Here is a 12,296-nt window from a genome sequence, read left to right on the forward strand (position 1 = left end):
CCACAAACCCAAACATTTGTTCCTTACAACCATCTGAGACGTTGAGTGCAGTAAGATGACTACATGCCCCTAGATCAGGAGGACAGTGACCCAGCCCTGGTTTCTAATCCTCTTTTCTTAATAAGGCTACAAGTCTCAGACCAGTTTGAGAAAGGTCAAACTGTCCCTCTGATTTGGTGCCATGTTCTCAATCTCTACTTAAGCACAGTGAGCTTTTTTGGGGCTAATAAATAGTCCATTCATGTAATACAGAGTTTCTAGAGCTTTAAACGTGAGCATATCATTGCCATGTAAGGTTGCCAGGTGGCTTCTCCAACAATACTGGACACAATGGTGAAAGCTGCAATGCGCTTGAGAAAAGTCTGGTCCCATCTCTCTTGCACCATGCTATTTACTCCACCTTGGCCACACCCCCAAGTTCCTGACCACCTCCTGATTGGCTGCATTACCCAGCAGCAGCCAGGATGGAGGAAACTGCCCAGTCCCATAGCAACAGCCCTGCTCAGAGAAATCCTCGGGCCCAAGCCAGTCAGGTCATTAAGTCCAGAGAGGTAATACCGGTATATACATACGTGTCCAGAGAGGTAATACCGGTATACACCTACACGCCCAGAGAGGTAATACCGGTATACACATACGAGTCCCGAGAGGTAATACCGGTATACACATACACGCCCAGAGAGGTAGTACCAGTATACACATATACGCCCAGAGAGGTAATACTGGAATACACATACACGCCCAGAGAGGTAATACTGATATACACATACACGCCCAGAGAGGTAATACCGGAATACACATACATGTCCAGAGAGGAAATACCGGTATACACATACACGCCCAGAGAGGTAGTACCAGTATACACATATACGCCCAGAGAGGTAATACTGATATACACATACACACCCAGAGAGGTAATACCGGTATACACATACATGTTCAGAGAGGTAGTACCGGTATACACATACTTGTCCTGGAGGTAATACCGGTATACACATATATGTCCAGTATTACATCTATTTTTTTACTCAACAGAGTGTCCATATACAGGACAGTCCGGCTCAATACCGGACACCTGGCAACCCTATTACCATGTCTGTTTTATTACATAATTTTAATGTAAAACATTTTTTTTGCCAAGACAATCTATGTTTAAGGAAAGTACAAAAAATATATTTGACTTTTGGATAAAATATTAACATGACGACAAATAAAATTTTCCTTGTGCTTCTTACCTCCCAACCAAACAAGGGGTTCTCTAGGTTCACACACCGCTCTCCTTCAAATGGTCCAAATTTTTCTCCGACGGAGATTTTAATCTTTGTCCATATCCCCAATCCTGCTCCGGGAATGGTTGACTCTCGAAGTTCAAACTCCGAAGGAATCGGGATGTCATCCGGGATATAAATAGCAGCTCTATAAGGTGACCCCTCATTGGGTGTGAATTCGTCACTGGAAGAGGCAGGGGAGGATATGTCTGGAAATTTTGGAACTGATGTTGTGAGCATCTCGTCATCAACACGGGACATCTCTCCAACACAGGTCTCAGGGAATTTTTCATTTGAAACATCGTCACCTATGAAATGAATAGACATTCTTTATTTTAGTATATTTCCATAATAATATCCCATTAAAATCTTATTGTCAACCACCAATGTCCCCTCCTGAAATTAGTTTTGGTGAAGCTGCGTACAACTAGGCCGCGTTAATGCTGGGTGCGAGCACGCAACCGTGTGCACCTCTAGCTGGAGCGATTTTGTGCCCTCTAGGTAGACGCGACGGGGGGGGAGGGCGTGTCGGAGGCGTGGCCGTGACATCACGGAGCTGGTTTGCCCTCATTGGGCAAACAGCTCATGTGACCCAGCCGTCGCGCGACAGAAACGTGTTTATTTGTTTTCTCTCGCATCGCGTGCACTGGTGCTCTACATCGCGTGGGTGGTCGCGCCGACCATTGACGCGGCCCGAGTTATCTATCAGTTACTACAGCAGAAGATAGTGCAACAGCTGTATATTAACATATCCCTACCAGAAGCCTATATGAGTTTAACTCATAAAATGTTAGTATATTGCCCCTAGCGTGCCCTGCTTGTGAGCTTACCATGTTAACCTTTAAACTGCACTGGACTCTGGGGAGAGCTTCATTTTAACCTCCCGAACACTTACTATTTCCAACTATTCTACCTCCTGGACGGAGCATCAGATTTTAAAAATAAAACATCCTTGGGAAGGGCAAGAAGGGATCTCATAAGGTAAGTTCAGAAAAAATGCAAATAAAAAGTCAATCAGCGCTGACTGCTGTTTTAAATTGACGTTTTAACAGATGAGAAAACTTGTGGCTACCTTTAAATCCTGTGTATGTCATGGGGGGATCTCACTGACCCCTCACAGCCAGGGCAGGAGCGTTATTGCACAAGTTGGAATATATATTTCAATCAAACATTTTAATATAAGTAAGCGTGTTACATTTTAGGTGGGCGCCGTTTTGCTCAAGTAGCTTTCTACCATGAGCTAGAAAAACATGTGCGCCCAACGTCAGTGATGAGAATTACTAAAAATACATTTAAGAAAAAAAGAAGAATGACAAAAACTCTGGTGAAGATTACAGTAAATCCTGATTCTTGTACACGAGGTGTAATGGAAATGGCCTAATGCAGGCATGCACAACATGCGGCCCGCCTGGCCTCTCTGTGCGGCCCGCCTGGCCTCTCTGTGCGGCCCGCGATGACTCCGGCCGGGCGCCAGTTAATTAATTAAATTAAAATAAAAAATAAAAAGTTTAAAAAAATGGAGGCGATTCATTCCCCCACCCTCCTCCCTCCCTCCCCATCCCCAGGTTTTGCAGTGCGCGGGGGCAGCAGCAGCATGAGGAGGATGCGGCAGCTGTGAGTATTTTTTTTTTCAATAGCAGGATGCCGAAAAACGGGCTGGTGGGGGGGGGGGTAGGTGTGAAAAACGGGCTGGTGGGGGGGTGGGCTACTGACATGTGAGGGGGGGGTGGGCTGCTGACATGTGAGGGGGGGGCTGCTGACATGTATGGGGGGGGCTGCTGACATGTATGGGGGGGGCTGCTGACATGTGAGGTGCAGGGGGGGAGAGTGATGTGAGTTGGAGGGGGAGGGTGTGATGTGAGTTGCAGGGGGGGAGAGAGTGTCATATTGAGGGGAGGGGGAAAGAGTGTCATATTGAGGGGAGGGGGAGAGTGTCATATTGAGGGGAGGGGGAGACTGTGTCTTATTGAGGGGAGGGGGAGAGTGTGTCATATTGAGGGGAGGGGGAGAGAGTGTCATATTGTGGGGAGGGGGAAAGAGTGTCATTGAGAGGAGGAGGAGAGAGTGTCATATTGAGGGGAGGGGGAGAGAGTGTCATATTGAGGGGAGGGGGAGAGAGTGTCATATTGAGGGGAGAGAGAGAGTGTCATATTGAGGGGAGGGGGAGAGTGTGTCATATTGAGGGGAGGGGGAGAGTGTGTCATATTGAGGGGAGGGGGAGAGTGTGTCATATTGAGGGGAGGGGGAGAGTGTGTCATATTGAGGGGAGGGGGAGAGTGTGTCATATTGAGAGGAGGGGGAGAGAGTGTCATTTAGGGGAGGGGGAGAGTGTCATATTGAGGGGAGGGAGAGAGAGAGTGTCATATTGAGGGGATTGGGAGAGAGTGTCATATTGAGGGGAGGGGGAAAGAGTGTCATATTGAGAGGAGGGGGAGAGTGGCATTTAGGGGGAGGGGGAGAGTGTCATATTGAGGGGAGGGAGAGAGAGAGTGTCATATTGAGGGGAGGGGGAGAGTGTGTCATATTGAGGGGAGGGGGAGAGTGTGTCATTTAGGGGAGGTGGAGAGTGTCATATTGAGGGGAGGGAGAGAGAGAGTGTCATGTTGAGGGGAGGGAGAGAGTGTGTCATATTGAGGGGATTGGGAGAGAGTGTCATATTGAGGGAGGGGGAAAGAGTCTCATATTGAGAGGAGGGGGAGAGAGTCATATTGAGGGGAGGGGGAGAGCGTGTCATTTAGGGGAGGGGGAGAGTGTCATATTTAGGGGAGGGGGAGAGAGTGTCATATTGAGGGGAGGGGGAGAGTGTGTCATATTGAGGGGGGAGAGTGTGTCATATTGAGGGGGGAGAGTGTGTCATATTGAGGGGAGGGGGAGAGAGTCATATTGAGAGGAGGGGGAGAGAGTCATTTAGGGGAGGGGGAGAGAGTCATATTGAGGGAAGAGAGACATGGGGGGGATGCTGACATGGGATGCTGACTTGGGGGGGGGGGCTGCTGACATGGAATGGGCTGGGGGGATGTGGAGGGGGTATTGTGTGTTTGATGTGGAGGGGGTATTGTGTGTTTGATGTGGAGGGGGTATTGTGTGGGTGAGGGGGAGAGATGGGGGTATGAGAGATAGATGGTGAGTACCGTAAAGGTTGATAGTGAGGGGTTCTGGGGGAGATATGAGGATGATGATGATGAGAGGTGCTGGAGGAGAGATGATGATGATGATGATTTAACCCGTGCAGCCCAATTTTTTTTTTCCTTGGAGCAGTTCGGCCCTTCTCACTTTACGAGTTGGGCAGGCCTGGCCTAATGGATTCTCACAGCTAAATTGCATTAAAATCTTACATTTTAGATATTCAGCAGATTGTATATGTTTATTTATATAGCACCCTCAGCATACTCGGCTCTTTGTTAGAGGATTGCTATAACAATGGCAATGTCCAATATCATTTATGAGAAGATAGCAAAGAAAGAATTAACTGTATATACTGTCTTGTAATATCCTTCATACTTATATATCTTTTGCAGCATTGGGGATTGGGGGTTAGATATGCATTGCAGGAATGTTAATGGCAGGAATTGAGCTCATATCCAGTCCGTTACATACCAGTATGAAACCCCTACAGACTAGTCTAGAAATCTGCTTTGTATACCACATAATACATACATTTTCCTAGCCTCTAGACTGCAGTAGAACCTTAAACACCTCATATAGTAGAGTAAAGATCCATCTTTGCTTTCTCTGACATTGACAACCTCCTGACCCTTGACTTACCATCAACCTTTCTCAATGCATAATTTAAACAAGGGCATTGAGAATTCAATTCCAAGAGTGACAAACTACACCTCTATTTTATTGCCATGGATGTTTTTCTGGGCAATACTTTGTGTCACAGAAAGAAACAAAATACAGTTGTTTTTAAACCGAAAAAAAATGCTGTGTTATATCTGAAAATACTTTCTATGAATACTTCAATCATGGTAAAAGATATGTGACTTTTGTTATTATTTCTTCTATCTTTGTAGACAAAACAATGTATAATAAATATCATACCCTCCGGAGCACCTGGTCTGCCCAAATTTCAGCACAACTCCCTTCTGATGAAGTCATAAGATAGAGGTGAACCATAAGTGTGGCCAAGGGAAGCCGGAGGAGAAGGGGGTCAAGAAAACATCCTATTAAAGCAGCAGTTTGAAATATTCAAACTATGAATTATTTTTTCTTTCTAAAGATCTCCAGGGTAAATCTTGGCCTAAAGCTCCAAACTATATTTCTCATCTCGGGGTACTGCAGCCCGACCATGTTTTGAGAATAGCCAACCATCACTTCCAGTACAAATGAGTATATATAGTTAGTGTTATATGTAGCGTCACCTACTGAATTTGCATTAAAAAAAAGAAACTTAAAAGACCAAACATTGTAACACGTACCATTTTTTAGAAATTACAGTATATTTTATATCTTTCCTAATTTAGTCCCAGAATACTAGCTCCAAATAGTACATTCTAAAACACACACACACACACACACACACAATCACATTTTAAATTATGGTGGGTGAAAAAGGCAACAAAATCCCTCCACCATATAGCATATAGCAAATAAAAAGATCACTTGTGAGCATATTCACATGTCTTAGACAGGTCTGCAACCCCACCTTTCACCATTATCACCTAGCACAGGGGGGCGCAAACTTTTTTTCTGCGCCCCCCTGCCGGCTGTCCCCTCACTCCCGCGCCCCCCCCAACCCCAACTTACCCGTGCTCCGGCGTAATGACGTCACGTTGCCATAGCAACGTGACGTCACATGACCTCGCAGCGTCATTTTGACGCCGCGTTGCCATGGCGACGCAGGGAGGAAGCCGCCGGAGCCACGGTAAGTTAGGTTTACAGAGGCCCTCCAGCTCCCCTGGCACTTAATTTAAGTGCCTTCGGGAAGCGCGTGGGGCCTCTGTAAACCCCGCGCCCCCTGTCGGCAGTGTCGCGCCCCCCCTGGGGGTCGCGCCCCACAGTTTGCGCACCGCTGACCTAGCATACAGTACAGTGCTTCAACTGCATATATAATTGTTTTAAAGTGGGACTGTCTCTTTAGTGAATTGGGGAATAGCTAAAATTAAAACTGTTATGTTGACTGTAGTTTCTATATGTGTTGTTGGGGGTAAGTATTTTAGGAGCCACTTTTGTAAGGATTTAATCATCATGAGCTTCTGTATTTTTATATTATAAAGGCAATAAGGCATTGCAGGATGTAGGTTACTATAAATTATTCACCAGACCACTTGGATGGGATAGTTTGAGAGTTGCCAAACTCCTGCCGCGCATAAAAGGTGGCTGAAACGAGATTTACTATTAGCAACTATGTGTTTCCTTCCATTATATTCACCAGTGCTGTTTAAAAAACAAACAAGACGAGCTTCAAAGGAAAATACGTAGTAAAGGTTAATTGGAGTTGGGTGGAGACCAGTGGATATTCTGACCATTGGGTAATCCGGGAGGGGAGATTCCACATGGCTGTGCAGGAATCTAGCACGTGCCAAAACTAACTCAACTCCAACCTGCCACTGTATGGCAATTTCTACGCCCAGCCCATCTCTACACTAACCATGGCTTTGCTCTCTGACGTAGTCACAACCACGGCATTGGCTTGAAGAAATTTTTGATTGGTTGATCATTCAGGGCATAAATGCTCATCCTCTTCTGACATGTTATATCTTAATGTAACTATCACTCTCTTAGGAGTTGGTTTACCACTGTGATTCTTTTTCATTTCAAGACATTTGGGTAAACCCATGTCAAAAGTGTAAGTTGAAAATTAAAATAATATATTGTTTTTTGCAGATCAACGCCTGCCCAGTCTGCACAATGAAAGTGAAAAGTTTGATGAAGTGATCAGAGTTAACCTTTAAGGTACTAGAGAGGAATGCATTGAAATGCTCACTAAACATATGTCATTATGTCATTCTTATTAGGTCACTTTTAAGCAATTTGATTGGCTCCCAGCCATCAGATCGGTCAGCTACGCTGATTTTTAGCATCAGCGACTTCTCCGACATCAGTGGAGTCTAAAAGCATCTTTCCATTAAAATGCCATGTTTTTTAGTCTGGAACCCCCAAATTCATTCATTTTGGTTCTTGGAGGTTGACGTCTCTGATGTGTTAATAAAATTGAATGGAAGATATGCATACTATAAGCCTCAAAAAAACGAAGCAAATCAGAAGCCGATGTAATTTAAGTATCGCCTTTACATGGCAAAGAAAAGTGTATTTAAGGATGGAAACACGATTAAACTACTATAGTACAAACAAAAAGAATTTGAGCGCAAATACTATTCAAAGGTGAACAATGTGAACACCCCAGTGTGATATAGATAATACATGTATACAATTCCTGGAAAGAGTGGCGCTCCGGAAATGGACTCAATCTCAGTCCATGAACGAATGGTAGAGGCAGGAAATCAGGAGCACAAATCAATCCAGGTGTATATGAAAAATAAATTATAAATATAGTGCAACACTATTAAATATAGGTGAAAAAATCCTGCGGGAGGTAAGCGGAGCACAGCAGAGCAAATGCAGGGGCTAAACACCAAAATGAATAAAAGTCCTTTATTGCATGATCGACATCATGGTAAGTGGTGAGTAAAAATCTCTTACGCGTTTCAGGCGTCTGCCCTTTAACAAAGAGAAGTGGAGGGACAAGCGGGAGGGGAATCCCACATGCAAAAAATATAGAGAAGACACCAATAGTGCAGATTGCTATATATTATGAAAAAGTAAGAGATACTTGTCCACCCTCTTCACTCATCTGGCCCTGACGAACGCCGTCGCGAGAGTGTCCGGATACACACACGAGTTGGCTACTCCGAACAACCACACTGCCTTAATCACTCACGGACCATGTGAGTGATTGTTCAATACATTTTTCTCACATTTCACCTATATTTAATACGGTGTAGCACATATATATATATATATATATATATATATATATATATATATATATATATATATATATATATATATATATATATATATATACTATACAAAAAAGAAACCTTGAAGGAGCACTCGAGTGTTCCAGAAAAATAAACAAATTTTATTACAAAGTAAAAACAGGGGAGAAATAGATAAAAGGGGAAGGGAACAGAACCACTGCCTAACAAGGGGGACACACAGCAAGTATGGAGGCTCGGGATAACAAAACACAAGTGGAAACAGTAACATCAGGGTCTGGAACTGTAGCAATGGGCAGTCAAAATAGATAACATGAAAGCCAGCTCATAATGGGAAAAAAGGCTGACAATGGTGGGGAAAGCAAGCAGGTAAGTGGGCCAGACATACACTGGATGCACACACATGCCAAACCTACACAATGGTATAGTGAAGGCAGGGATACCCTACAACCTGAACAGAGCTGATTTCCTGCCTAAACTACTATAGTGTGTGTGAAAAAGTTTCCAAAGCACGGCTGTGACGATGCATACTCAGTGTTAATGTATTATTTATTTGTTGCAAACATTCGAGCCCTAATCTCATGTCAGACTCTCAAACTGGCAATTTCATCAACAATTATGTGCAATGTTTCTGTGTAGACTAGATAATTTATGAGATGTATCCTAATCTACCAATTCATAATTCATCCCTTATGACTTTGGGAAAGATAAGAAATGCCCCAGAATACTAAAAACTCAACCGGTCTCAAAAAGTCTTCTAAAGTTCATAACCAACCCCCTCCCTCCCCCCCTACAAACCGTCACACTAGATGTACAAACAAAATAAAAAAATGATGGCCCCCGAATGGCTAGTTTTGCCGCATTGTAATGTGGTGCAAAGGTGATATTTTCAGAGCTTCTGGGAAAAGGAAAAGGAAGGAGATTGTTTTCATGGAGACTTTAGTTAAGCATAACTTTTTTCCTGCTCCTTTTAATAAAAACAGTATCTTTGTGACCTTTCTTATTTGGTTAGAGAGCAGAAAATTCTGTCTTCTGCTCCCTGACTTCCTTTAGAAATATTGTGGTGTTGTTGCAATGATGGTGGAAGTGGTAATACTGAAGTGTGACTCACTGAGCCATCATTTACTTACCTTTTGTAATATTCCGCAGTGAACCTTTTATAGAATAATACTATCTATATATATATGTTGAATGGTTTTGAAGCAAAAGGTGACACTGTGTGCTCATTTGCATGTCATTTCCCAGAATCCCTTGATGCAGTGGAAGCGCTGTGTGCTGGGTGATAATGGTGAAAGGCAGGGTTGCAGACCTGTCTAGGCATGCAAGTAATATTTCCATTTGCTGTATATATTGTCAAATGAGATCACGAGAGATCTATAATACTGGCACAATACTAAGATAAAGCAAAAAAGTTAATTTATTATGTTCAAAAGGCATACAGGCCCAACATTTTGGATTCCAGGCAAATTGTGTATGAACGATGCACAGCACAGCAGCACAAAAAATGGAGGCTCATCCACGGGTAACGCCCATTAAAAAATCAGATTTATTGAGCTCACATAGACAGCTAGAACAGATAAAACACACCTACGCGTTTCGCGCCCCCTGTGTTTTATCAATGTGTCGGAAGCCAGAAGAAGGACTGAAAAGTTACATTTTTGCTTTATCTGAGTATTGTGCCGATATTATAGATCTCTCTTGATCTCATTTGACTGTCCCTTATCTCCTTTACCGTGCACCTCCCATAAGACTTTTCTTCCAGTGTGTACGGCCAATTTGTGGCTACATATATATATTATATATATATATTTACGTGTGTGTGTGTTACTTTACACCACTGTGTATATGTTTGTATTTACAGCTACAGTTGATCCATGCCAAAAAGGATTCACAATCTAATTTTTGTTGTCTCATAGAGGAAGAACGTCTTTGGATTTAAGACACTTTTTTCACAGTATCACTTTATAGTCAATTAATTAATTATCTATAGTATCATACATTCACATAAATATATATATTATCACTTAAGTATTGCACATTATATTACTCTATTTCTATCTTAAGCTGTACTATTTGTACTATCAGTGTCTCTTCTGCTAACACCTCCTTCTCCTCTATTGATCTCTCTGTGGGGGTACCCCAGGGATCTGTCCTGGGACCTCTTCTCTTTTCTCTGTACACACTCTCTCTAGGTGACCTAATAACATCTTTTGGGTTTAAATATCACCTCTATGCTGACGACACACAAATATACTTTTCAACACCCGACCTTACACCTGCTGTACAAACCAAAGTTTCTCAATGTCTCTCTGCTATATCATCCTGGATGGCCCTCTGCCGCCTTAAACTCAACATGGCTAAAACAGAGCTCCTCATACTTCCTCCCAAACCTGGCCCTACTACCTCCTTCCACATTACTGTTGGAACTATGATCATTCACCCAGTAGCCCAAGCACGCTGCCTATGGGTCACACGACTCCTCTCTCACATTCGCCCCTCACATTCAAAAAATTTCTAAAACTTGTCGCTTTTTCCTCCGCAATATAACAAAGATACGCCCTTTCCTCTGTTGCTCGACTGCTAAAACTCTGACTCAGGCCCTCATTCTCTCCCGTCTTGATTACTGTAACCTCCTGCTGTCCGGCCTTCCTGCCTCTCACCTGTCTCCCCTACAATCTATCCTAAATGCTGCTGCCAGAATCACTCTACTCTTTCCTAGATCTGTCTCAGCATCTCCCCTCATGAAATCCCTCTCCTGGCATCCAATCAAATCCCGCATCTCACACTCCATTCTTCTACTCACTTTTAAAGCTTTACACTCTTCTGCCCCTCCTTACATCTCAGCCCTAATTTCTCGTTATGCACCATCCCGACTCTTGCGTTCTGCTCAAGGATGTCTTCTTTCTACCCCCTTTGTATCTAAAGCCCTCTCCCGCCTTAAACCTTTTTCACTGACTGCCCCACACCTCTGGAATGCCCTTCCCCTCAGTACCCGACTAGCACCCTCTCTATCCACCTTTAAGACCCACCTTAAGACACACTTGCTTAAAGAAGCATATGAATAGCACTGTAGATATTCTGAACACATGATACATAAAGCTTGGCCCCCTGCAGACGCACTTACCAGAATTCCCTCCTACTGTCTCTGTACGTTCTCCCTACCTACCAATTAGACTGTAAGCTCCTCGGGGCAGGGACTCCTCTTCCTTAATGTTACTTTAATGTCTAAAGCACTTATTCCCATGATCTGTTATTTATATTATCTGTTATTTATTTGATTACCACATGTATTTCTACTGTGAAGCGCTATGTACATTAATGGCGCTATATAAATAAAGACATACAATACAATACTATACAAGACCAGGCAGACCTCGAAACCCAGGACACCACAGCAAAGAAGAGACAGCACGCAAGATTATCCTGTGTCATATATATATATATATATACACGTGTGTTTCTTTACACCACTGTGGGCTATCTGTAAACTAATATTTGGAAACATGATATCGCATAAGATTGTATAGAATACATTATATAAGGGCAAATGGTCCACTGCAAGGATAATATATCTATCGAGAAACTCAGTAACGGGTTTCTTGAAGAAAATGAAGAGCGCACCTCTGCTTGCACTTACACAAATGGAAAGTAATAACATTTTTGCAAATGTAGAGAAGTTTAGGAGCTCAAAGCATGAAATAATACTCACTACCACTACTCAGGGCAGCATGGTCAAGGGAGGTGCTCTGGACATGAGCTAGAGCAGGGGTGTCTGACTCCATTCCCCAAGGTCCACCAACAGGTCAGGTTTTCAGGATATCCCTGCTTCAGCACAGGTGGCTCAGTCTTTGACTGAGCCACTGATTGAGCCACCTGTGCTGAAGCAGGGATATCCTTGAAACCCTGACCTGTTGGTGGCCCACGAGGACTGGAGTTGGTCACCCCTGTACTAGAACTTTGAGGAGGTGAGATTACAATACAATATTTGCTATGTTAAATGAAAATATGCTTTGCATAGTCTCTGGAAATTGTCAACAACAAATCATAACACAACTGGTAGCGTTTTGAGTTCTGCACAGTATCC

General features: G+C 43.4%; 1 protein-coding gene across 2 annotated transcripts in view; it reads right to left on the minus strand.

Moving 5' to 3' along the window:
* MECOM (MDS1 and EVI1 complex locus) overlaps window positions 1–12,296 on the minus strand; it is a 379,798-nt gene that overhangs the window by 178,842 nt on the left and 188,660 nt on the right. For both annotated transcript variants that reach the window (XM_075570634.1, XM_075570633.1), the window contains exon 2: window positions 1,236–1,576. In XM_075570634.1, coding sequence (XP_075426749.1) covers window positions 1,236–1,576 — 341 coding nt within the window. The remainder of the gene's footprint in view (window positions 1–1,235; window positions 1,577–12,296) is intronic.

Source organism: Ascaphus truei, chromosome 14, assembly GCF_040206685.1.
Source record: "Ascaphus truei isolate aAscTru1 chromosome 14, aAscTru1.hap1, whole genome shotgun sequence".
Taxonomy (NCBI): Eukaryota; Metazoa; Chordata; class Amphibia; order Anura; family Ascaphidae; genus Ascaphus; species Ascaphus truei.